The sequence below is a fragment of the Mauremys mutica genome, chromosome 11, assembly GCF_020497125.1.
Source record: "Mauremys mutica isolate MM-2020 ecotype Southern chromosome 11, ASM2049712v1, whole genome shotgun sequence".
NCBI lineage: Eukaryota > Metazoa > Chordata > Testudines > Geoemydidae > Mauremys > Mauremys mutica.
In genome coordinates this window covers 54,375,671-54,403,229 of record NC_059082.1, presented here as the reverse complement: position 1 = coordinate 54,403,229, position 27,559 = coordinate 54,375,671, and the positions used below count along the sequence as shown (strand labels likewise).

Sequence of the window (27,559 nt, the reverse complement as noted above, 5' to 3'; positions counted from 1 at the left end):
GACACTGCGCAAGAGGCTTTTCTCCCCATGCATCACACAACCCCAGGTGCAGCCCTGCCCTGCACATTTCCCTGCTGGGAGGGCCGCTCCAACCATGTATGCCTCATCCCCAGTCACCATGGAGAGACAGGCCTTTCTACCCACATTGTTCAGTGCGCTGGGGCTCTCCAATGAGGAAGTGCCACAGCCACGTGAAACCTGCTTGTGCCTCGTGGCTCTGAGTTACTTTGGAGAGACTGGCCGTTAACCGATCGCTCCCCAAATCCACCTTCCCTCCCTCCTGAATGCTGGCACCGATCACGTCTCACCTCACCCAAGATTTCCCTAATTCAATGGCATTGCATAGCTCATAACTAAACACACCTGCCTGCCCGGGCAAAATCTGCAGCTGCACTGCAGGGAACACCTTCTGGTCATGATCAGGAAATAGTTATTTCCTGGCCTGGAATAAGAGATCAGTTAACAACAAACAGGTAGTTTGTTGTGCATTTTGCTCTGTCCTCTACTCCACATGACCCACTCCTGGCCAGAGGAAATGAGCACATTAGTCTATTTAATCTCATCCCCACCAAAGCTTTTAGCTGGCTCAGGCCCAGGAGGACATGCTGCTATTTGCAAACAGCAACATAGAGAAGCAAGCAAGCTGGAGGCAGGAGACAGCGCTGAGCCTGCAGCCCGAGCGCAACCGAAGCTGCACAAGGTGTTTCCCAGAGTGGCTACAGAAAGCCAGGTCCAGGGAGCGTTTGCCACAGCCATGCTTTGCTGCCTAGGCACGTCTCAGGCGGGGATGAACCACAGTGCGTTCTCAGCACTGTGTTCTCAGCAGACAGAGTGAGCTGGGAGGACCGGTTCTTCTGCAGGGCAAGTTCCCAGAACCAAGCACTGTCAGCAGAGTTGCCTAATACAGGAGTTTGAGAGCTATTCTGGGCACTTCTTCCAGTCACACAACATGAGCCAAGGCTGGGCCTATAACCTAGCCTGCAGTGGTGCTGCAGTGTTCAAGGGCCCCAGCACGCAGTACTAGAGACGGCGGTGTCCTGCTCCCAAGCTGGGACGGATACTTTGTTGGTGAAGAAGTGGGTTTTATACCCACTAAAGCTTATGCCCAAATAAATCTGTTAGTCGTTAAGGTGCCACCAGACTCCTCGTTGTTTTTGCTGGGGCTGAAAGCATCTGCGCCGGCATCTGGAGTGTCCTTGCCCTGCAGAGGGGAGCACTACCCTGGCAGGGGGGTGGGGGGCACTAGCCAATCAGACACTGGAGTTATTTTAATTTACATTTAATGGAAATGAGGTTTCTCAGAGCTGACATCTGCCCCTTTCCACACACCACCTCGTCCCTGACGGTCCAAGAGGCCTATTGTGAGCCACAGCATAGGATGGAGCCATCCCTGTGGTCAGGGGACTAGCATGGCCTGGCAAAGACAAACAAAGAAACTGCCATCCCCTGTGCCAGCCAGGAGCCTCTGGAACGCGGGAAGAGAGGCAGCTGCAGGGGCCTGCAGGCACACTGGACTCTCTCAGTCTTTCCGGCTGGACTGAGAGAACCAGTCACCAGGAACGGGCTAGTACTAGTCATTATGTACACTTCATGCAACTGGCCACTGCAGGGAGGCAGCCACTTCCAACTCGTCTCAAAGGATTCACTGCAATAGCCCAGGCAATCAAGTCATGGGGAACTGAAGGCCCTTCTCCTGCTGTAAAATGGGAGGCGTTGGGTGTATAGCTCCATTAGCCCTGGTCTACACTATTAGTTTAGGTCAAATTTAGAAGCGTTACATCGATTTAACCCTGCACCCATACACACGACGAAGCCAGTTTTTTCGACTTAAAGGGCTCTTAAAATCTATTTCTGTACTCCTCCCCTGACGAGGGGATTAGTGCTGAAATCGACCTTGCCGGGTCAAATTTGGGGTAGTGTGGTCGCAATTCGACAGTATTGCCTCCGGGAGCTATCCCAGAGTGCTCCATTGTGACCGCTCTGGACAGCGCTCTCAACTCCAATCCACTGGCCAGGTAGACAGGAAAAGGCCTGCACATTTTTCAATGTCATTTCCTGTTTGGCCAGCATGGCAATCTGCAGGTGAGTGCAGATCTCATCAGCAAAGGTGACCATGATGGAGTCCCAGATTCGCAAAAGAGCCCCAGCATGAACCGAACGGGAGGTACTGGATCTGTTTGATGTATGGGGAGACGAATCCGTGCTATAAGAACTCTGTTCCAAAAGACGAAATGCCCAAACATTTGAAAAAATCTCCAACGGCATGAAGGACAGAGGCTATAACAGGGACCCACAGCAGTGCCATGTGAAACTTAAGGAGCTGAGGCAAGCCTACCAAAAAACCAGAGAGGCAAACGGCCGCTCCAGGTCAGAGCCCCAAACATGCCACTTCTATGATGAGCAGCATGCCATTCTAGGAGGTGCCCCTACAACTACTCCACCCCATGCTTTGACGCCGTAAATGGAGTAGCATGCAACAGGGATGTGGGTTTTGGGGATGAGAAAGATGAGGAGGAGGAGCAGGCTGAAGATAGTTCACAGCAAGCAAGCAGAGAAATCATTTCCCCCAACAGCCAGGAACTGTTTCTCACCCTGGACCTGGAGTCAGTACCTCCCAAGCCCACCCAAGGCTGCCTCCCGGACCTGCCAGGCAGAGAAGGGACCTCTGGTGAGTGTACCTTAGTAAATATTATAGTTTAAAAGCAAGCGTGTTTAATGATTAATTTGCCCTGGCATTCGCGGCCAGTACAGCTACCGGAAAAGTCTGTTAACATGTCTGGGGATAGAGCGGAAATCCCCCAGGGACATCTCCATAAAGCTTTCCTGGATGTACTCCCAAAGCCTTTGCAAAAGGTTTCTGCGGAGGGACTCCATGGTAGGACACTTTACCTACCATGGTCACCTGGTTGAAATAGGGTGATTTTATTAAGGGGAAATTTAGAGGTGCCTGTTCCTGCTGGGCTGTTTGCCTGTGGCTGAACAGAAATGTTCCCCATTGTTAGCCACACGGTGGGGGAAGGGGTGAAGCTATCATCCCAGAGAATTGTGTGTGCACGTGTGGGGGGAGAGGAGTTAGTTGGGTTTGTGCTGCACGTTAACCCAAAAACTGCAGCCCCTCCTTTTAAACTGCCAACCCATTTTAAATGGCCAGCCCAACGGCTGCTTGGTATGGGAAATGAGGGCGCTGCTGTTTGAAACCATTCCCACATGTTATGAAGGTTAACAAAGCCAAAAGACTCTGTCTTACCATGGCTGCCTGCAAGCCGAATTCTGTTGCCCGGCCCTGCAGGAATGATCTCTCACACCAAACTGGCATACCCTCAATAAGAGGCAAAATGCGACCTTGTACCAAAAGCACGTGTGCTATGTAATGTTAACAGCAAGGTTTGCCATGAAAGAGTCTACCCACTGTTCTCTAAAATGTGTCTTTTTAACTACCACTCTTCCTTTTTTTCCCCCTCCACCAGCTACAAATGTTTCAACGCTCACACTATTTTCTCCTTCCCAGAGGCTAGTGAAGATTAGAAAGCGGAAAAAACCGCACTCGCGATGAAATGTTCTGAGCTCATGCAGTCCTCCCACACTGAAAGAGCCCAGCAGAATGCGTGGAGGCAGACAATGTCAGAGTCCAGGAGAGCACAATATGAACACGAGGACAGGTGGCGGGCTGAAGATAAGTGGCATCGGCTTGGTGACAGAAGGCAAGAGGCAATGCTGAGGCTACTGGAGGAACAAACTAATATGCTCTGGTATGTTGAGGTTCAGGAAAGGCAGCTTGAGCACAGACCGCCGCTTCAGCCCCTGTGTAACCAACCGCCCTCCTCCCCAAGTTCCATAGCCTCCTCACCCAGACGCCCAAGAACACGGTGGGGGGGCCTCCAGGCACCCAACCACTCCATCCCATTGGACTGCCCAAGCAACAGAAAGCCGTCATTCAATACGTTTTAAAGTGCAGTGTGGCCTTGTCCTTCCCTCCTCCCCACCCCTCCCAGGTTACCTTGGCAGTTATCCCCCTATTTGTGTGATGAATTAATAAAGAATGCATGAATGTGAAGCAACATTGACTTTATTGCCTCTGTAAGCGGTGATCAAAGGGGGGGGGAGGGTGGTTAGCTTACAAGGAGTAGAGTGAACCAAGGCCGGGGGAGGGGTGGGGGGGCCTTCATCAAGGAGAAACAAACGGAACTTTCACACCATAGCCTGGCCAGTCATGAAACTGGTTTTCAAAGCTTCTGATGCACACCCCGCCCTCCTGTACTCTGCTAACTGCCTTGGTGTCTGGCTGCGCGTAATCAGCGGCCAAGAGATTTGCCTCAACGTCCCACCCCGCCATAAACGTCTCCCCCTTACTCTCACAGATACTGTGGAGCACACAGCAAGCAGTAATAACAATGGGAATATTGGTTTCGCTGAGGTCTATCTGAGTCAGTAAACTGCGCCAGAGCGCTTTTAAACGTCCAAATGCACATTCTACCACCATTCTGCACTTGCTCAGACTAGAGTTGAACAGCTCCTGACTACTGTCCAGGCTGCCTGTGTACCACTTCATGAGCCATGACATTAAGGAGTAGGCTGGGTCCCCAAGGATAACTATAGGCATTTCAACATCCCCAATGGTTATTTTCTGGTCTGGGAAGAAAGTTCCTTGCTGCAGCTTTTGAAACAGGCCAGAGTTCCTGAAGACGTGAGCGTCATGTACCTTTCCCTGCCACCCCATGTTGATGTTGGTGAAACGTCTCTTGTGATCCACCAGTGCTTGCAGCAGCATTGAAAAGTACCCCTTTCGGTTTATGTACTCGCTGCCTTGATGCTCCGGTGCCAAGATAGGGATATGGGTTCTATCGCCCCACCACAGTTAGGGAATCCCATTGCAGCAGAGCCATCCACTATGACCTGCACACGTCCCAGAGTCACTACCCTTGATATCAGCAACTCTTTGATTGCGTTGGCTACTTGGATCCCAGCAGCCCTCACAGTAGATTTGCCCACTCCAAATTGATGCCCAACTGACCGGTAGCTGTCTGGCGTTGCAAGCTTCCACAGGGCTATCGCCACTCGATTCTCAACTGTGAGGGCTGCTCTCATTCTTGCGCTTCAGGGCAGGGGAGAGCAAGTTACAAAGTTCCATGAAAGTGCCCTTACGCATGTGAAAGTTTCGCAGCCACTGGGAATCGTCCCAGACATGCAACACTATGTGGTCCCACCAGTCTGTGCTTGTTTCACGGGCCCAGAATTGGCGTTCCACAGCATGAACCTGCCCCATTAACACCATGATGTCCACATTGCCAGGGCCCGTACTTTGAGAGAAGTCTGTGTCCATGTCTATGTCCTCATCACTCTTGTCACTGAGCTGCCGTCGCCTCCTCGCCTGGTTTTGCTTTTGCAGGTTCTGGTTCTGAATATACTGCAAGATAATGTGTGTGGTGTTTGCAGTGCTCATAATTGCTGCGGGGATCTGAGCGGGCTCCATGCTTATGGCATCTGTGCTGAAAAAAGGCACAAAACGATTGTCTGCCATTGCTCTGATGGAGGGAGGGGCGACTTGGCTCACAGGGAATTAAAATCAACAAAGGGGATGGGTTTGCATCAAGGAGAAAAACACACAACTGTCACACAGAATGGCCCCCTAAAGGATTGAACTCAAAACCCTGGGTTTTGCAGGCCAATGCTCAAACCACTGAGCTACCCCTCCCACCACTATTCACAGAGGGAGGGAGCGGGGAGCAAATGAATACAAATCTGGTCTCTTTCTTGTTTTGATCCACTCCATCTTTCTTATACATCTTAGGCTGGCAGCAGATGGTGCAGTACGACTGCTAGCCATCCTCGTCTCCTGGGTGCTCGCCAGAAGACGGTGCAGTACGACTGCAGGCAGGACACAGGGTATGGCTACACTTACGGTTTGCAGCGCTGGTCATCCAGCTGTGCAGGGCCAGCGCTGGTGTGTGGCCACACTCACAGCTACCAGCGCTGGTGTGTGGCCACATTTGCAGTATTTGCAGCGCTGTTGGGAGTGATGCATTATGGGCAGCTATCCCAGCATTCAAGTGGCCACAACGTGCTTTTCAAAAGAGGGGGGGTGGAGTGGGGTCTAGTGTGACAGGGAGCAGGGGGAAAGAGAGAGGGGATTTTTGGAGCCAACACTGTGTGTTTAGCTTCCTGCATTGAAAAATCAGAACATGTTTCCGACCCCTTAGTCTTAACTCTTAATTGCAAACAGCCTGCAGCCAACACGACTCCCCGCTGTTTCACTCCCTCCCTGCCTCTCATTTGATTGTTTACAGCCAGGTACAGATGATCACAGCAAACAGGAGCTCTGTTTGTTTTTTAGATAAGCAACGGAGCTCCAATCGGAGCTCGTTCATAACAAAACAAAGAGAGGCTGCATAACAAAACAAAGAGTAATTTATAAAAGCATTCTGGGATACATCCTTATACCCTGGAGGCCAATCACAGCGCTGGTGTGTGGCCACACTTGATGACCAGCGCTGCAGCACCAGCGCTGGAATCCTTATTCCCCATGCTGAGTGAGGTGTACGGCCAGCACTGCAGCCAGGGAGTTGCAGCGCTGGAAGTGCCCTGCAGGTGTGGCCACTTACTAATTGCAGCGCTGGTGGAGGCTTTCCAGCGCTGCAACTCGCCAGTGTAGCCATACCCTGAATCTCCATGAGATGAAACTTAAAAAGAGAATGACCTGGAGTCAGTCCCATTTATGTCCAGGCGCCCCTGACCGACCTCACCGAGGTCAGCTAAAAGAGCACCCAGGAGATGACGACGATGGCTACCAATCGTAATGCATCGTCTGCTGCCAAAAGGCAATGAGCTGTTGCTGTGTAGCAATGCAGCGCCACATCTGCCAGAACCCAGGAGACATACGGTGATGGTGAGCTGAGCGGCCCATCAGGCACTGGGATCTCAACCCAGAATTCCAATGGGTGGCGGAGACTGAGGGAACTGTAGGATAGCTACCACAGTGCAATGCTCTGGAAGTCGACGCTAGCCTCGGTACCATGGACGCACTCTGCCGAGTTAATGGTTTTAAGTGGGGATACACACAATCGACTGTATAAAATTAATTTCTAAAAAATCTACTTCTATAAATTCAACCTAATTTCGTAGTATAAAGATACCCGTATAGACAGCGAGGTGTTCAGAGACTACAGGAACAGGGGGCTACAAGACACTTTCTTCTTTCTCCGAAGGTCTCAGGCCAAGCTCTCCCTGCCTATATCAGAAGTATTTGAAGAGGAGATGCAAGATCCCATTTTAGAACAGAGGAGGCGATGCCCGTTTTACAGCCAGGTCACAGTGAGCGGCTGCAAAAGGAGCAGAGGCAGATGAGGGCCCGAAGGGGGAGAGGTGCCCAGACAAGTGTAACTAGGCCAAAACGGAGCTTGCTCTCAAACAGGACCCAGACTGACTCCACATCTCCAGATCCCGCAGCCCTGCTGGTTTGGATATGACGCCACAGGGCTAGATGTCAAGTCATCCCTTGTGAGGCGATGAGTCTCCATGGCTAGAAGGCGGCAGCATGAGGAGCTCTTGAGAGGCCACTGGGAAAGTGGCACTGCCTGACTTCACAAACAGCTCTTTGTGCGCTGGTTTCGTCAGACCCAACTTAGGGCCAGACCTGTCCCACCACCGCTGTACAGGTCTGTCGCATCTTATGGGCATTTAACATGCGCAATTGCAGCTTTACATGGTCAGCAAAAACAAAAAAACACAAAAAAACAACAATTTTAATACTGTACCTGTAGTGCGGGCGATTCCGCCCACCATTACACTCAATGTAATTTTGACTATACGCGATTTTTGCTTTACGCGCTGACTGCGGAACATAACCCCAGCGTAAGATGCGACAGACCTGTAATTTACCTTTCCCATAAGAGCCACCCTCGCTTCCCTTCACAGCCCTCCCCAGACTCCTTTAACATTCACACCCACTCCAGGAGGAGCTACCACGAAAGTGCTCAGATTCCCAGACCACGAAACTCACTCCTCTCTGCGAGCTTTGGGAGGGGGACAAAGTCGGTTTAGAGTGCTGGCCACGCAAAATGCACATTATCAGATAGAAGCAGGTCCCTCACTTCTCTTCAATCTCCAAGCAACGTGGTCATGTTTGCAAGCAGACAGGAACCAAGATGCAATCAGCTCGTTAGCAGGATCGCAAGACTGTACGCTCAGGCTCCCTTGCCAGCCACTAAGGGCACATCTACACTGCAGCTGGGAGCAAGCCCCCCAACCCAGAGCGACAGACTTAAACTAGCCACCCCACCTGCAAGGCTAGCACGAGTCTCCAACCGAGCCGCAGCATCCCCACTGCTATTTATAGCATGTTAGCTTGAATCACGCCCTGCTGCTGTGTAGACTTGCCCTACCTTCCCCCCCGCCGAAGGGCGCTGCTTGAGATCCTAATATTGACACAGCAAAGCAATTGCCCATCTGGATTCCAAACCAATGCAGTGGCTCACAAGGCTGGATCTAAACAACCGCTCCAACTGGCACTAGGCCTGGAGCGTTAACCTGAAGCAGGAGCGCACTTCTGCACACCAGGAGAGTTTACTCTGCAGGCCCTGACTCCTCCAGCCCTGGGCTTGTGTATCTCTAGAATGTAAATAGGATACATTAAAAATATGTTTTGTGTGTATGTGTACACACACGCACACACCAGTACCACCTAGTCATTGAGCCTAGATTTATTTAAGCCTTTGAAACCTTAACAAGAAGCCTCATCACAAGCAAAAATATTTTAATAAACTTGAGGAGGAAGCCAAGACTAGCCAGTTTTAGCTTATTCCCCTATATCATCTCAAATGGTTACTCAATTTGGCGCTCCAAAACACAGGTCATGGGAGCCAGTAGCAACCCCTGTACTTCAGTTGCCTAACACTTTCCACGGCAAGAAATGTTTGTCACCTTTTTACAAAAGTTCTCACCTCCATTGCTGGTCGAGGCCTTTGATGACTAGATAAAGGCCAAAAGGGATCATTAGATCATCTAGCCTAACTTCCTGTAAGTCACAGGGCACAGAATTTCACCCAGTTACCCCAGTGTTGAGCCCAAGACCTTGTTTGACCAAAGCCTCTTCCAGAAAGGCATCCAATGTTGATCTGAAGACATCTAAAGATGGAGAATCTGCCACTTCCCTTGGTCACTTCTTCCAATGGTTAATCATCCTGTGTGACAGACCCAGGCCAGTGGGGTACAGGAGTCTGGTAGAGGGCAAATATACTGGTCACTGGATGAGTAGTTTTCTGTTCCCTGAGAGACCAGAGCAGGGGCTGCACTAGAGTAATCAGGAACCTGCTAGAACCAATTAAGGCAGACAGGCTGATTAGAACACCTGCAGCCAATCAAGGCAGGCTAATCAGGGCACCTGGGTTTAAAAAGGAGCTCACTTCAGTTTGTGGTGCATGTGTGAGGAGCTAGGAGCAAGAGGCGCAAGGAGCTGAGAGTGCGAGTGCTGCTGGAGGACTGAGGAGTACAAGTGTTATCAGACACCAGGAGGAAGGTCCTGTGGTGAGGATAAAGAAGGTGTTGGGAGGAGGCCATGGGGAAGTAGCCCAGGGAGTTGTAGCTGCCATGTAGCTGTTACAGGAGGCACTATAGACAGCTGCAATCCACAGGGCCCTGGGCTGGAACCCGGAGTAGAGGGCGGGCCCAGATTCCCCCCAAACCTCCCAACTCCTGATCAGACACAGGAGGAGTTAACCTGGACTGTGGGTTCCACCAGAGGGGAAGATCTCTGAGGCGAGCAAATCCGCCAATAAGCACAGGACTCACCCAGGCAGAGGAGGAACTTTGTCAGACCTGTTAAAAATGTGTCCATTATTTCCATCTAAATTTGTCTGGCTTCAGCTTCCAGCCATTAGTTCTTGGTACGTTTTTCTTCACTAGATGCACGAGCCCTTTAATACCTGGTGTTTTCTCCCCAGGAAGGTGCTTCCACACCATCATCAACCAGCTCCGTTTTTTGAGGGTTTTTTGGTAATAAACTAAACAGACTGAGCTGTAAGTCACTCACTGTAATACATTTTCTCCAGACCTCAAATCATTTTTGTGGCTCTTTTCTGCACCCTCTGCAATTTTCAACACCTTTTTAAAAATGCAAACACCAGGACTGTAAGCAATATTCCAGCATTTGTCTGGCCAATGCCATACACAGAGGTAAAAATCACGTTCATACTCTTACTCATTATATACCTGCAGGACCAGATTGAGTCAAATCCATTTTAATCATGATTCAGTCTTCAAGGAGGAGATCTGAATTTATATAATCAATTTAAAATTTTGTTTTGTCCCTAGCCTCATTTGCCAGAAGCTGGAAACGGGCAACAGGGAATGGACCACTTGATGATTACCTGTTCTGTTCATTCTCTCTGGGGCACCTGGCATTGGCCACTGTCAGAAGACAGGACTCTGGGCTAGATGGACCATTGGTCTGACCCAGTATGGCCGTTCTTATGTTCTTATTTGCACTTTGTTAATTTTCCTAAAGAAAGGTGCATTTTTATTGGTGGTTAACCATTAAAACATGCTGAATTGAAACCAAACGTTGTCTTTATTAAAAAAAATTGGTACTTTTGGTTAACCAAGAGGATACAGTATAGAAATTATATTCCTACCAGGTACCTTGTTCAAAATGTTTTGGTGCTTAAATAACTTTGAAATATCTGCCCCACGCCCTTCGTGTTTTTATGCTGAATAGATCTCACTCATCCTCTCCAACCTGGTGGTATTCATACATTGAAAGATGAAAACAAGTTTTCCTGCTAGTTCAATTCCCTCTCGTTTTTAGCCAGCTCTTAATGAACTACTAGTCCAAATGACGCTCTTGTTCGCTCTCTGCAGTTGCTAGCTAAACTGAAACCAAAAGCAATTCAGGCAAAAGTTTTTCTGGGCAATAGAAACTGACAGTCATTTCCATTTGGAAAAATGTAAATACCAGAATTTCTCCATTCTACAGACAAATTAATTGATATACATCAGTAGAACGTGACATTTATAAAGCCTGAGTTGACAAAGAAAATGAGATGGTTTCCCTGGGAACCAGTAAACAATTAAAAAAGCAGCACCATTTACTAAATTAAAATTTGGGGACTCTGACTTTTATTTAAATGATTTTAACAGAGTGAAGTGTAGTCCTTAAAACCAGCTGTCAATTTCAAATTTAATTTTAATCAGGTTACTTAAAAGGAAAAGTATTCAGTGTTTAAGTCAATTTTTATCTACCCCTCCTCCAAGGATCCCCTTAGCCCTTTTTGCCACAGCATCACAATGGGAGTGCCTGTTGAGCTGCTTGTCCGCCATGACCTCTAAATCCTTTTCAAGTCCCTGCTTTCCAGGATATAAATTGAACTGTATTTAAACTGAAATTTGGCTGGAAGAAAATCCCTAGGCTACAGAAGTGCTTTTCCTTTCTCTCTTGATTCCATTGGGTTTGGCTGAGACAGACACTGTGCTCACTGATACGAACTGAAGTCACTCTTTCCTTCTCTCGCTTGCTTCCCCAGGGAAATGTTGGCAACCTACCAAAATAACTGAATGTGAACATTCTACAGCTGGGCCCACGCCACCACTACGCTGGAATCTGGGAGCTGTAGCAGTGGGAGGGGAGAAGAGAGAGCTGGGCCTCCCACATGCCTCCCTGGACTTGGCCTCCCACATGCCTCCCTGGACTCGGCACATCTTCCCAGCAGCCCATTCTCTCTTTCCACCAGGGGCATCACATGGGGCAGCAACTCCCCTCCACCTCCCAGAGGGGAGAAAGAACGACAGGCTGGGGGCTCCCCTAGACCCAGCACATGGCACCAGCAGCCCAGCCCAGGGACAGCTACCAGCAGGAAAAGGTTGCTAATATAGTCAGTCCTGTAGATCAAACCTGCTGCTGATGCTTGATGGGGGAGGTTGTTAGTTTTTAACGCTTTTCTTTTAAAGGAAGAGAAGTTATGCAAGATCTACTTTTAACAAAGGTTGTTCATGTAGCTTTAATTTGACACTCCCCCACCACTATGTATGCATTATGACTGTCTTTAGTTACATGATCACATACTATTTTGTCTTTAACAGAACTCCTGCCTCACTCAGTGCACAGGCTAGACTCCCCCAGGGAACAGAACTCAGGTTGCAAAGGCAGCCATAAATATGGCATTTTAAGTGCTTGACTTTGGAACAAACATGCTGGGCTGCATGTGGGCAGCATTTACATCAGTGTCACACCTAGAGGCCCCTGATCTGGACTGAGGCCTTGTTGGGCTAGGTGCTGAACAGAGAGAGGGCAACGCAATCCTTGCCTTAAAGAGCTTACAGTGTAAAGGAGAGGGGGCTTTAGCGGAGGTTAGAAAGACTATGCCAGGGGTAGGCAACCTGCGGCATTCGAGCTGATTTTCAGTGGCACTCACACTGCCCGGGTCCTGGCCACCAGTCCGGGGGGTGGGTGTGTGCGCGCGCGCGCATTTTAATTTAATTTTAAATGAAGTTTCTTAAACATTTTAAAAACCTTATTTACTTTACATACAACAGTAGTTTAGTTCTATATTATAGACTTCTAGAAAGAAACCTTCTAAAAACATTAAAATGTATGACTGGCACGTGAACCCGTAAACTGAAAGCTGGCACGTTGGCCAGATGAAGATTGAGAGAAGATCCTTCAGCATTTGGGGCTCCAAGGCCAAAGGATCCCTCTGAAGAAGAATTCTCCTCTGGGTTAGCCTAGGCGCAGTGTAATGCTTAGAGTGGTGCTAAGCCCAGACTGGACTTTTTCCATCAGCCTGAACAGCATGTGGACAGAGGTTTGCAAGAGAGGTGGGGGAGAGCAAATATGACCGACTTGGATGGTATGATGTCACCACTGGTTGTTACTGCAAAAGACTGACACTATTCTGTAATATCCTAGGCAAACCTTATGGAATTAAGTTGGGGTTTGCGCTGTGTGTGTTATTGTGGCACTGGATGTGCCGTCTCTAGCAGGGATGGGGATACTAATGTGATTTCCCTGCTTACCAGCCCTCTGAAGCCACCCCCAGGAAAGGTGCATATACTGGTTCACACTGGATTCTCCACGGACCAACCCACAAACAAAGGACTCTTGGATAAATAGCCTGGTGTTAAACTGGCTCAGGGCCTTCTGCAAAGGGACAGGCCTTCTGCTCCACAGAGCACCAGTCCTTAGGGAAGGGTAGGAAGGACTGGGCCCTATGGAGGCCTCATAAAACTTTGGGCTTGTTCTGAGCTGAAGCTGTGATGAACAGGTAACCTTAAGGAATCTCCCTTCAGTGGGGGTTTGATGGACGGTTCCTATCAGAGCCCGTGCTGGGGTTGGGCTGATCCCTGGGAAGGTGATTAGCATGCAGGTAGGCTTTTTAATGTTTTCTCTGTAGCATGTTTAAAATAGGCTTGCATAGGAAGTGTTGGGTGGTACCTTATAACTGTAGCAACTGCACCTGGTAACCATCTCTGAAGAGCTGGGATAGTTCCTGCCACAGCTCAGTGGTACAAAGACACTCACTACACAGTCTTCTGAAGTTGGCTGATTTTGCCAAGTAAGGTGCTGCTAGTTTCTAGCGGAGTGGCCAGTTCATTCATTTCTAATTGCAAGTTCTAGAAAGAGCTGACTCAGGCGACATCATTCTGGGACATGGTCCAACGGCTGATTGCTATGAAAACAACCTCTCTGAAAGGGCCTGTAGCAAACCCAGAGTAACAATTTTAATTGGAAAGAAAAGTTTGGCTAAAGTTTATAATATACAGTAAATAGCACACAAAAATAATTTCCTACCCTACTGGCCGTGCTGCAGGGGTCAGTCTATGGTGACATATGAGCAATGACAAAGGGCCCACTATTACAGTACAGTTGAACCAGTGTGGTATTGCTTGGCAAGGAGACCAACACAGCTAGTAGCATCTTGCCTGGCAAGGACTGACTCACCCGGGAGCAGACTAGCGAGGCCTACGCTCTGCAGACGGGTTACAACCCTCAACAATCAGAATCCACAAGATTCAATTTAGGCAGAAGTAAATGGCCTATATTCAGCCAAACTATATTATATGCACCATGCATGGTAGGTACCCTACCCGTGTTCTACCTTCCAGGCTGACTAGCCATGAAGCAATCTCTGCCTGTGAATAATGGCATGACTTCAATCAGAACTAATGAACAAAAACATTGACAGAACAAACACTACGACTGTTTACACAGCAAACTTTTTATAGGCTCCCAACTTTGCTTTGAAGAACCACAAACAAGAAGCATTTGACTCAACTTCTGTTGTTGATGAGTAAACTAGGCCACTGCCTGGGAAATGTTACTGGAAGGGTTTTTTTTTTTTTTTATTTCCAGAGAAGGGTCACAGGACATGAATTATTTCCTTTCCTTATCCTCGGTAGCATCACATGCCAACAGCCTGGCTCTGGATCACGCAGAACATTAAAAAGAAGCTGTGGTCCCATACACCAATTTGAATGACCACACAGACATCATACAGACTGGTGGAGTCTATGAGAGACAAGATAAAGATTCAGTCGTCAGGGCCCTTCCTGTAAACTCAGGCTAAGTTAGAGTTCCTAGTCAGATGCTGAATGGGTATGGCAGGAGAATGGCAATTGCCTTGCAAAGCTGCAGTTATGAAATCGTATGATTTTTACAGGAAAGTGTGTTACCATTGCTGAAATACGAGCTGAAAAAGTAACGATGCCCATATTTCATTTGCTAGCGGGCTTCTATCACAGGCAGCCCAAAGCTACAGTCCTGACAGGCCCCAAAGTTTGTATCAAATCCCAAGGCCAAGTGACTTTAGCGGAAACCTACCACCCACAGGCCAACATGAAAAGAATATCTGCCCCGGCCCTAGCCTCCGTGCACAACACCTTGTGAGATGCCCTGTACTCCTGCCATCCGCGACTGCTGAGAATGGGCCAGGATGCTTAAATTCGTACCAAGGTGCTACCCCTGGACCATGCTAGGGGCCTGTATCTTTGGTACCAGTCTCTGGTTATCAAACAGCTGACAAATCCATTCCTGTTCTGGCTGCTGGAAGGCAAGGTCTCGCCCTTTAAAAGGATGACAGCTGTTCAGCCTAGAAAAGGACTAAGGGGGTGGAGGGCGGGATGGGACATGACAGAGGTCTACCAAAAAAAAAAATCAAAAAAAAAATCACAAAATGATGTGAGAAGAGTGACTAGAGAAGTGTCATTTACCCTTTCCCACAATACAAAAGCCAGAGGCCAGCTGATGAAATTAATAGGCATCAGTTTTAATACAAAGAGGAGGAAGTACTTTTTTCCACCCAATGGAACACAATATTAACCTGTGGAACTCCTTGCTATGGGATGTTGTGATGGCCAAAACTTAACCGTTCAAAAAAAATAACGACATAAGTTCCCAGAGGATAGGTCTATCGATAGCTACTAGCCAAAATGGTCAAGGATATACCACCATGCTCGGGCAACCTTGAACCTCTAACTGCCAAAAGCCAGAAGGGGAAGACAGGGTCAATCACTTCAACTGCCCTGTTCTGTACATTCCCCATGAAGTCATGCTGGAGACAGGATGCTGGGCTTGACAGACAATTGTTCTGAGCCAGTATGGTAGTTTTTATATTCTTCCTAACCACCCCCAATCCCACAACCTCCTGAGAACTACCCATGAGGTGAAGAGATCAGTCATCCGAAACTCAACCCCTCCTCCAGTTTTGGGGCCCCTCTCTCTGGAAATACTCCAGGTTCTGCCTCTGCTGCTCCCCAAAGCGCTCCTCAGCAGAAGCATAAACCTGAAGTGGTCCTGGCTGTTTCACTGCTGCCTACAAGGCTGAAGTGAAACTGACCAGAGTCTTGTTATTATCACTTTGGGAAATTATGTGCAGCAACCCTGAAACTGTCTGCAGACTCAAGAAGTCAGCTTCAAGGCTAAGCGCTCACTCCCAACAGGTGAGTAGGCAGGTATACTATCCAGCCCCCCTGACCCTAACGACTAACAGTCCGAGGCATGAACTACTCCAAGACTCGTCAGGAATTTTTGTTTTCTCTAATACAGGTACAGACCTTTCTTCCTTCCCCCTGGAGGAGACACATCCAGGATGCCTCTAATTATAGCCATCAGGAAGACCTCTGGTGCTATTCCCTGATTGCAACATTTTACATCTTGCTATCTGAGCTTCTAAACAAGCATGCAGCTAATCAAAATAAGCATACACGGATTACTACAGATGTCAGCATCCCACCAGCCTACAGACTCATACAACAATTTTGTATCTGTTGCATGGTAGGCTGAGTATTCGGGACCAAGCATCCCCCACATCATTTGACAAATCCCTCTGCCAACCTACCCTTCTCCCCTCCCCAAAAAAGTTACTCTCAAGAAAAGCAAAAAGACAAAATGAAAGGTACAGCAGGCACATGACAAATCACCACCACCATAAAGTTTGCTTTTATCCATGGGGGATAGAAGGCAGGCTCTTGATCTGCATTTCTCAGAATACGTAAAACAGGGGTTGGCAACCTTTCAGAAGCGGTGTGCCGAGTCTTCATTCATTCACTCTGATTTAAGGTTTCACATGCCAGTAATACATTTTAATGTTCTTAGAAGGTCTCTTTCTACAAGTCTATAATATATAACTAAACTATTGTTATATGTAAAGTAAATAAGGTTTTTAAAATGTTTAAGAAGCTTCATTTAAAATTATTTAAAATGCAGAGCCCCCCGGACCAGTGGCCAGGACCCAGGCAGTGTGAGTGCTACTGAAAAATCAGCTCGCGTGTCGCCTTCGGCACCCATGCCATAAGTTGCCTACCCCTGACGTAAAACATTGTTTCCTGCCTGAGCATCAGCGTGTTTGAACAGTTAATATTCAATTTGTGAGCTAGCTTGGAAAAAGATCTGAGCCGATCCAGGTGAATGGCAAGGAAGGAGAAACAAGAGGAGTGTTTTATAAAAAGATCCCTTTATCCTAGTATCAGGTGTTAAGCACATCCAGCTGAACTGTCCAAGCACTTCTCAGGTATCTTGAAAATGCCAAACTGATGAGATGTGCCCAAGATTCAAGTGTTTCAGCGTTGTGAGCATATTCATATAATCTGAATTGTGTGCACGTGCTCAGAGATGTAGAACATAGGAACCACCATGCCAGTTCAGACCCCAGGGCCCCCTCACCCAGTATCCTCCTGATGGTTGCCAGTACCAGGGCCCTCAAGAGAATGCAAGAAGCTTCATAGAAGATGGTTATGAAATAATCAGCTCACAGAGTATCTTCCTAATCCTGCCAGTCAGTGAATGGCTCTTGCTCTGAAACAGAAGAGTTTCATCTCCTTTGAATTCAACATGTGCATATTCATTCTATAACTATATGGATAAGCATATCCCTAAACAGCTCATCCCTTTTAATCCCACATAGCTCCTGGCCTCTGGGAGATCTTATGGGAGTTAATTGTGTCTTTAGTAAACGACAGTATTTCCTTTACCCCATGTGCTGCATGAAATTAAATGAGTCGCCATTTAAAGCGTTCGATTTTCCTGTGCTCAGCTGCTCAAGCCCTTGCCTCACCCTGGAGAACAGGCCCAGAACCAGCCTGCTAGGTCACTCCCACACAAACATATGCTTTTAGGTAAGAACTGGGGTAATCTCCCCAGTTCATTGCTCCTGGCCTGCAGCTGAGAGTGCTGTGGAAAGCTGGCAGGGCCCAACAGAAATGGGGAGGATAAGGAGTCCATTAAAAGGGTCGTACATAACGTACTGGTCTCACTCTCCATACTTATAGACCAGGGATCGGCAATCTTTGGCACGCGGCCCGTCAGAGACATCTGCTGGTGGGCTGGGACAGTTTGTTTACATGCAGCGTCCGCAGGTTCAACTGACTGCAGCTCCCACTGGCCGTGGTTCGCTGTTCTAGGCCAATGGGGGCTGCAGAAAGCAGCGCGGGCCGAGGGACATGCTGGCCTCCACTTCCCACAGCCCCCATTAGCCTGGAACGGCGAACTGCGGCCAGTGGGAGCTGCGATTAGGCGAACCTGCAAACGCTGCAGGTAAACAAACCGTCCTGGCCCGCCAGCGGATTTCCCCGATGGGCTGCATGCCAAAGGTTGCCGATCCCTCTTATAGACCCTGCTACTTCTTACTGGTCACACCCTGATCAGCCAAAAGATTCCCAGGTTACCCATCAGCAGAGACCATGACTTTGAAATGAAGATTTCCTGTAGCCATTATATTTAATAAAGATCATCACTACGAAATGGTTAGTAGCTCCTGAAAGTATTCCTCTTCCACCCACCCCATCTGTTTCATTGCCATGCCATAGCAACCCCTCAGAGCAACACTGCTCCTGTTGGGGGGTCAGCAGCCTGTCTCATCAGCTGTGCTCACCAAGTACAGCGATCAGCTAGGCACTTGTCACAGTGACACGAGAAACACATTGTATGAATCAGATCCATGTGCTGTGTTTTTCCTTGCTGTTTGTCCTAGTCATCCGTAGCCTGACTACAGCTCTGTTCCAGTATCGCTCTGCAATAGGAAATCTCAGATCACTATCTGGTGACCTGTAAAGTTCTGCTTTTTAATCCAGTTTGGTTGACTCAGACACAAGAAAGACTGACCTGTCCAAGACTGATCAGTGAATAGTGACAGGCACTCAGGACTGTGCTGTAACTGAAGGCATAATGTTTCTCTTCTCTGAGGAAGGAAGAGAATGTCTACCATGATATTTCCACAATTTCTGCTTGATTTCCCCACCCCCTGCTCAGACCGTCGCTGGCTGAGCACCCCTAATGAGAACATGGATCCAAATCTTAGGCAGCGAGGAATTCTATACCCCCTCTTAAATAATAATCCGAGTACAGTCTCCCAAGGATGACAGAGAGTGACCCTGAAACAGGGGTGGGCAAACTACGGCCCGCGGGCTGCATCCAGCCCATCGGACCTCTGGCCCTCGAGCTCCCACTGGGGAGCAGGGTTGGGAGCTTTCCCCAAGCCCTGATCCAGCCAGGGAGCAGGATCGGGGCTTACCTTGCTCCACTCCACGCATGCAGCAGCTCAGCGTGGCTCCTGGAAGCAGGGACAGACAGGGGGCTCCGCATGCTCCCCTCGTCCCAAGTGCCGGCTCTGCATCTCCCAGTGGCCGGCAACCATGGCCAATGGGAACTGCAGGAGCAGTGTCTGAGGACGGGGCAGTACACAGAGCAGCATGGCCTCGCCTCCACGTGGGAGCTGGAGCGGGGACGGGTGGCTGTTTCCAGGAGCCACTTCAGATAAGCGCTGCCCAGATTCTGCACCCCAAACTACCCCTGCCCCTCAACCCCCTGCCCCTGCTCTAGCCCTAATTACCCTCAAAACCCTTTGATCCCAGCCCAGAGCACCCTTCTGCACCCCAAACTCCTCATCCCCAGCCCCACCCCAGAGTCTGCACCAACAGCCGGAACCCTCATCCACCCCCATGCGCCCCAATCCCCTGCCCCAGCTGGCCCTCCATACAATTTCCATACTGAGATGTGGCCCTCAGGCCAAAAAGTTTGCCCGCCTTAAGGAAGCAAAGCTCAGATCCCCACCCATTTGCAGAGGTCAGTGCACATTCAGGAGTCCTGGAAACCCAAAATGAGGCACCTTGCATGCCACCAGTAAGCCAGTCCCTCACCTCAGCTACCCACCAAATCATTTTGACACCTAACTGATGCTGTCCAGTTACTCACTGCTTGCTCCAAGTACTTCCCGGTCTCTCCAATTCCACTGAAGGCTGTGGAGACACGTTCCAATACTAAAGGAAACCTTCAAGGAGCTCTCTCCAGGGAGACCGCATGAGGTGAAATCCAACAAGACGAAAGGAGGCAGAACCCAATCGCTAACCCTTCCTCCTTCCCCATATGAATTCTCTGCACCCTAAACTCACTCAACACAAAATCCCCTCTTAAGGATGTAAAGCTCCCCCACCCTCAGGGCTGCATAGATCCTGTAGCAACCATCTGTTCTCCAAACAAGCCACCAGGAGAATTTATTTCACCCTGGACCCTTGTCACTTCACCATCTACACTGTCTTTGCAACGGTCCAGCATTTGTCCAAGCCCTGCCTGTACAGCTCAAGGCCCATCTCAGGGCTCTGCCAGATTTCACCCATTTATAGGTGCTTCCATTCGGTTACACCAGGAGGGATCGGTGCAGGCCCTGGCTGAACTCCAGGGAAGGAAGCCTAGCCAGAGCTCCGGCAGGCTCTGCGATGTACAGCAGCTCCCAGAACCGAGGAGAAGTAGCTGCAACAAGTGTGGCTGGGGCTGCAGGGCTAGACCGCGGAGGTTTATAAGCCGAGCACAGCTCGGGCAATAGGTTGGGTGAAGCCAATAGGCAAGGATGGGTCGGGGGCAAGAGGCAGAGACACAGTTCAGCTTGGCGCTCACTGGACATTCCCTGCTCGCAGGCGAGCTCGGCAGGATGCGGGGCACCAGCTAGAGCGAGCCCAGCCTCCCCAGGGCCGCACCGGACCTGGACTTGCCTGTTCCCCGCCCCTCAGCGAGGCCCCCGGCAGCCCCCCCACAACGCCCGGCCCCTGACACCAGCCCCACGACCCGAAGCCCCCGTTCCCGCTCGCTCACCGGCCGGGAGTGCGGGGGGCCGCCCGCCGCCCCCGGGCCCGCGCCGTTCAGCAGCGGGGTGGCCTCCCCGGCGGCCGGGGGCTCGTCCTCCTCGTCGCGGTCCCGGCCGGACCAGGACACCTTCTTGGCGACGTTGGCCATGCGGCCGAGCCGGGGGCGCTCGGCAGGGGCAGCTGCCGCTGGCGGCTCCGCATCGGGCTCTGGGCTGCTCATGTGACCCCGTGGGGCAGGCAGCGCCGCCGCTCACGTGACAGGCGCTACGGCGCCTGCCGAGCCCACGGGAGCGTTGCATCATGGGAGTTGTAGTCTGGCGGCTTCCCCCTGCTGGCGCGCGGGGAGGGTGCCTGTAGTGTACGTGTCTTATGCAGGTCGGTGTCTCATGTCTCATGCAGTGTAACCTCCATTCGTTGTGTGTGTGCACTCGGGTCAATGGGAGCCGTGCAATGCCTGGTCCAGAGTAGCGCACCTGACACAGGGCTGTATAGCAAAGGGCTTCATGGGGTAGATGAAAGGGACACGTTCCCAAGGGAGATCAAGTGGAACACCGCACCTATGGGATGTGCATGTGCATTTCTGCAGGCCTTACCCAACCAGGCCTCTAGCTGGAGTTAACGGGAGGTTTGCTTGACTTAGGAGCACAGAATTTCTTCCTTCATGTGTGGCTTGTGTTGTGTGTATATCTGGCATAATTCCTTCAAATAATCATGGACCAAATTCATTCCTGATGTAATTTCAGTGACGTTAATCACACTACACCAGAAACAAAGCTAATGGCATTTCAGTCTCTGAAAGTATGAAAACAAGTTTCAAGACCTTTCAGAAAATCCTACACATAGGGGGCCTGATTCTGACATCTGTTATATTGGTGTAAATCCAAAGTAACACCCCTGCGAGGGGGCGGAAAGTAAATCTGGAGGGACTTCACTGACAGTGGAGTTACTCCAGATTCATATTGGTGTAACAGCTCAGAACCAGGTCTACAGTGCTTAAACAACACTCCAGTCCCATTGTTGTGCATGATCCTTTAGTACAGTACGGCAACCCAAGACCAGGTCTTCACTGAATCCAGCAGAAAGTAATTGTTAGGGCATGTCAAGAGCCCAGCAGAACACACAAAACCAGGACTAAAGACAATGCTCATGTCTTGGCTGGAAGAGTTGAGGGCATTTGACGTATTCTCCTTTGCTCGGCCTTACTGTACAAGTCCGGTCGCACACCAGCAGCAATGTTATCAATTATCCCAACAGTTTTCTTCTGCATCATCTGTGCAATACAGTTCAATACAACTGTGTTTTGCACAGTATCTTCACTGAGCCTGAACACTTGGCAGAGTTACACTTGATCTTAGCTTAATACACTGTCCAAGAAACCAAAACAACAGCCAAGGAAGAGAAACTGAGAAGTGCAGGCAGGAAGGCAGATGGGAGAAAACACTGTAACAAGCTATGGCCACAGACATTTCAATGATCAGCAGAGATGGAAACCAGGATCTTTAGCTCCAAAAAAGCCTCTAGCACTCGGTAATAGGCACAGTTGGAAATTTTCAGAACAGTTTTGTCAGGAAAAAAACCAGTCTGAGGGGGCAAAATGTTCTGTCAAACTCATTACAGGGTCAACAAACCTTTCACCAAAACACAGTCAGGTTTACAGATGGTTTCCTAGCAGCCTGCTTTCATTCTGGGTTCCAGAGTCCACAGCTCCGGCTGGGAGCAGCCCTGCTGTGAAGATTGCCACAGGGCTGGGGAGCCTGCGGCTACCAAGGCTCCCTGCCACATAGAGCCCTGGATGGGTCTCTTTTCTCCATGGCAGGGTCCTAGCCAGGGCTCTCAGGGCTGGCAAAGCTCTATCAAGCTCCCTGCCATGGAACAGGGCACCAGGAAGCCTTGGGAGCCCCAACACTAGCCAGGGCTTGACTCCCAGCTCTGCAGTTCTCCATGGAGATGGGAGCCTGGAAGTCTTGGACCAGCTTACAGGGGCCGTGGCTCCAGGGCATCTCCACCATGTGGTGCCAAGAACCCAGGGCTTCAGACTCCCAGATCAGCTGACTCCTAAGGTTGCCCATCCGATTCCCAGGGAGCCAGCTGGCCCAAAAGTCTGGAAGCCCAGAGGTCACCAGCCCTGGGATATTCCACATGGCAGGGCTGCCCTGGAGCCACAGACCCTGGGAAATCCTGGCAACAGCTCAGTGAAATTGACATTCAGAGAATAACAGCTGTGAAACTAATGCCGGTATGGTCCAATATGGCCGCCTTACTCGGGGGTACTCTAGGGCCTCCCGGGGATCGAGGCTACAATAGGAGGCCTGGGCCTGTCCCGTCAGATAGGGGGCTAGTAGGGTGGCCCAATGTTCTGGGGGCCACCTGGCGGCGGTCGCTACCTGTTCGAACATCACTTAGAACGCCTCTGGGTCGTCTTCTGGCCCCATCTTAGTGAGACGTACCGGCAGTTCCCCCAGAGTCTCCCTGGATCTGGTCCCTGGAGGTATGGCGTCTGCGGCTCCCACCGGGCGTAACAGCGTGGCCTTCTGCTGCATCAGGCGCTCTTGTTGCGTCTGCTGCTGGGCCGCTAATTCCCGGAGGAGTGGCTGCTGGTGCTTTTGGTGCTGGGTTATCAGCAGCTGCTGCTGGCTGGCCATCTGCTGCAGCATCTGCACCTTCTGCTGCTGCTGTTGGGCTGCCTGCTCCTGCTGCTTTTCCAGCATCCGCTTTAGGAGCTTCTCCGTCTCCATCGTGAGGCTTGAGGGATTCCCCCGGTTTAACTCCCTTACGCTGGACCTTTCAATAGGCCTGAATCGCTGCCCACATTCTCCACTACATGTGAGGGTTTACGCCCCTCGTTGCAGGGCAGTCTGGCCTAGTGACCAGCGTCTATAGAATTGCCCCTCGTTGCTGGGCAGCATGGCCTAGTGGCCTAGTGGCCAGAGTCCATAAAATTGCCCCTGGTTACAGGGCAGCATGGTCTAGTGGCCAGAGTCCATAGGATTACCCCGGCTTACAGCACCGTAGGACCTTGCCACTGGCTCAGCGGGGAGATCCTACCGAAACACGCTGAGGCTTACCGGGGGCAAGGTACAAGGTACACACACACACACACACACACACGTTTCTTACCATCTTGAGGGTTGGGGTCTCAATATGACGGAGAGACTGCCGAGACTCCTCAAGCCCTCGGATCGCTACCCCTTCCTGCTTCTCCACATAGGCACCAATGATACTGCCAAGAATGACCTTGAGCGGATCACTGCAGACCTCATGGCTCTGGGAAAAAGGATAAAGGAGTTTGAGGCGCAAGTGGTGTTCTCGTCCATCCTCCCTGTGCAAGGAAAAGGCTCGGGTAGAGACCATCGAATCGTGGAAGTCAACGAATGGCTACGCAGGTGGTGTTGGAGAGAAGGCTTTGGATTCTTTGACCATGGGATGATGTTCCAAGAAGGAGGAGTGCTAGGCAGAGACAGGCTCCACCTAACCAAGAGAGGAAAGAGCATCTTCGCAAGCAGGCTGGCTAACCTAGTGAGGAGGGCTTTCAACTAGGTTCACTGGGGGAAGGAGACCAAAGCCCTGACGTAAGTGGGGAAGTAGGATACCGGGAGGAAGCATGAGCAGGAGAGTGCAAGAGGGGAGGACTCCTGCCTCAGACTGAGAAAGCAGGATGATCTGTGAGTTATTTTAAGGGTCTATACACAAATGCAAGAAGCCTGGGAAACAAGAAGGGAGAATTGGAAGTCCTGGCACAGTCAGGGAATTATGATGTGATTGGAATAACAGAGACTTGGTGGATGAGGGGAAAGCAGTGGACATGTTATTCTTTGACTTTAGCAAAGCTTTTGATACGGTCTCCCACAGTATTCTTGCCGGCAAGTTAAAGAAGTATGGGCTGGATGAATGGACTATAAGGTGGATAGAAAGCTAGCTAGATTGTCGGGCTCAACGGGTAGTGATCAATGGCTCCATGTCTAGTTGGCAGCCGGTATCAAGCGGAGTGCCCCAAGGGTTGGTCCTGGGGCTGGTTTTGTTCAGTATCTTCATTAATGATCTGGAGGATGGCGTGGACTGCACCCTCAGCAAGTTTGCAGATGACACTAAACTGGGAGGCGTGGTAGATACGCTGGAGGGTAGGGATAGGATACAGAGGGACCTACACAAATTAGAGGATTCGGCCAAAAGAAATCTGATGAGGTTCAACAAGGTCTCAAGTTGCAGTGGGGGAGGTTTAGGTTGGATATTAGGAAAAACTTTTTCACTAGGCGGGTGGTGAAGCACTGGAATGGGTTACCTAGGGAGGTAGTGGAATCTCCATCCTTAGAGGTTTTTAAGGTCAGGCTTGACAAAGCCCTGGCTGGGATGATTTAGTGGGGGATTGGTCTTGCTTTGAGCAGGGGGTTGGACTAGATGACCTCCTGAGGTCCCTTCCAACCCTGATATTCTATGATTCCAAAGTGGAGCCCCATGGGAGGTCTGGGGGACAACACCTCGATGGGGACAGGGCCGGCTCTAGACCCCAGCGCGCCAAGCAGGCGCGTGGAGCGGCCCTTTCCCTGGGGGGCGGCATTTGGCTCCGGTGGACCTGCCGCAGGCATGCCTGCGGGAGGTCCACCGGAGCCCGGGACGAGCGGACCTGCCGCAGGCATGACTGCGGCGGGTCCCCTCTTCCCGCGGCTCCAGTTGAGCTCCCGCAGGCATGCCTGCGGGAGCTCAGCCGGAGCCGCGCGAAGAGGGGACCGGCCGCGGGACCGGGGAAGGGGCGGCGCTGCGCACGGCTGCTTGGGGCAGCCTATTTTCTAGAGCCGCCCCTGGATGGGGAGGCATGTTCTAGGCACCATAGCTCAGATCACACCGAGAGGATGCCGCACTGTATGAGGATGCTCCTCTAGCCCAAAAGAAACTGTTCTGGCTTTAGTTTTTTCTACACTCTGGCTCAGCACTGGTGCAGCTGCTCTGCTCTAAGTGCTGGGGAGGCTGGGCTCAGGCACAAAATCTGGGACAAAATCGTCAAAATTGTTCACAGAATGAAATACATTGGTTTTGTTTCGATTTTAAAGTCTTTAATACACTCATTTTGAAACAAAAAGTCATATTTAACCTGAAAAGTTGAAACTTTTCATTCCCAAAAGTGTTGAAGCAGGAACTCGTCCCCCTGCCCCCCGGCATTTTTTTCTAAACAAAATGTAGCCAAAATGTAGCCATGACATTTTAGTTGAAATGAAACAGCGTTTTCCAATATGTTGGTGATTTTTTCCCCACCAGTTCTAGTTACTATTAAGAATCTGTGTATCTGTTTCCCCTCCCTTCGGATGCCCTCCATTGCCCCTGTGCTGTTGGTATAAGATGCTCCAGGGCCTTTCTCTGGTGTGTTCTGCTGTTTGTACCAGTCTCAGAGAACTTGGGCCACATGCAAAGGCCTCACTTATGCATATAAATGGTGCTTCATCATGTGGGTCACTGGGGTGTTATGGGCAGAGAAATCTGAGCTAGCCAGCCCGGTGGGCCTTCACACCGCTGCTCTGCCATATAGAACATGCCCATGTGTTTCCCCTCTCCACTGACACAACAGAGCTGTGCAGGAGGCTGGCTCCTTCCTCCCTCCCTCCCCCGCACAGGAAGGCATTACCAATCCAGCCTGCAGAGGGCACAACTCTTGCCCACTTGCTTTCACAATCAGGAGGAGCAGGCTGCCACTCAAAGCTCCCAATCACCCTTAGAGCTTCAGTGCACAGGACGGGACCAGCCTCTCCAGAGAAGACCTTTGCCTTGTCTCCTCCAGACACAGATCCATGACAGTGACCAGCCCCATGTTGGGCTGCCTGCTCTTGTCTGCCATGGACATGAAAAACAGAACCACCGATCGGCCTCTCTTAGTGGAGACGACCAGGACGTAGCAAGCTGGCAAATCCTCAGAGCAGTTCTGGGTATGGCTGCTTGGATGCTATGAATGTAATAGCTTTTGAGGGGGTGTCACTTTCCCACATCGACAAACACTACCTGAGGTGTCAGCGACTATTGCAGAACATCAGGGTCACTCCAAGCTGCATTTAAACACGCAGGAGACTCCGACCTGGGCCCGCGAGGTGAGAGAGCTAGGAGTGAGACAGCTGGAGCTGGCCAGCACTAGCCCACTGCATTGCCATGCTCTGCCTTTAAGCAGCAATACCGAGCCAATGGGGGAAATAGAGAGAGCAGACTGTTTAATAAAAGTGTAGGAGAAGGGGCGCTGCCTCCAGGCCAGGGCAGGATGTGGGACCAGAGCAGAATAGCTGTTTTGGGAGCCCAGCTAGTGCCACTGAGGAGAGAAGAGAAATAAAGAGGAGAAAAAGCAGCCGCAGAGCAGGAGCGATGGTGACTAAAGGCCCCAAGTCTTTTGGGTCATTCCCAGTCACTGCTGCCTGTTTCCATCCTGATGATCTGCCCCCATTGCTGACACATCAATGAATCATGTCACTGACGGGCCTTACGGGGCACCTGACAAGCACCTGCCAGTGACACGGCTTAGGGCTTGATTCTGTACAGTGCTGAGCAGTTTCTGGAGGTGCCAGGTGCCTTCATTTCCCACTGACATCCACAGGAGTTAAAGGGACCCAGCCAGCACCTTGCAAGACGGAGCCTTTGGCTGGGGAGCTAGCCCATGACCATACGTTCTTGGGTTGGAACCTGCCTCTGACTGGCCCTTTGATTTTAGGAATAAAATGACCCTCAAGCTTGTAAACGTGATGGAAAGGGGCAGGGTCAATGTAAAACCAGACATCGCTCCTTGGGCATGTTACTAACACCTTAGATGATTAAAGGGACACGCTCAGCTTAAACCCATCACTTTTCTCTTGAATGATTTACCTGTTTGCTAGAAGTGGCAGCTAATGTCACCATAATGGCAAGAGATTAGCCAGAAATGAGGCTTTTCTCTATTTTCCCAGTTCTGTGTAGTGTCCATTTGACAGCACTCTGTGCATCGTCAATTTCACTGTTCCACAATAGTCAGTTTTTTGGACTGCCGGCGTGAGAT

The 27,559-nt window shown here is 50.3% G+C and overlaps 1 protein-coding gene across 1 annotated transcript in view; it reads right to left on the bottom strand.

Annotated features, from left to right (window-relative positions):
• The window catches only part of CLCN7 (chloride voltage-gated channel 7), a 56,027-nt gene extending 35,236 nt beyond the window's left edge, over positions 1–20,791 (bottom strand). Inside the window, exon 1 of the mRNA XM_044979349.1 lies at positions 20,567–20,791. Coding sequence (XP_044835284.1) covers positions 20,567–20,779 — 213 coding nt within the window. The 5' untranslated portion in view covers positions 20,780–20,791. The remainder of the gene's footprint in view (positions 1–20,566) is intronic.
• Positions 20,792–27,559: the final 6,768 nt, after the last annotated feature.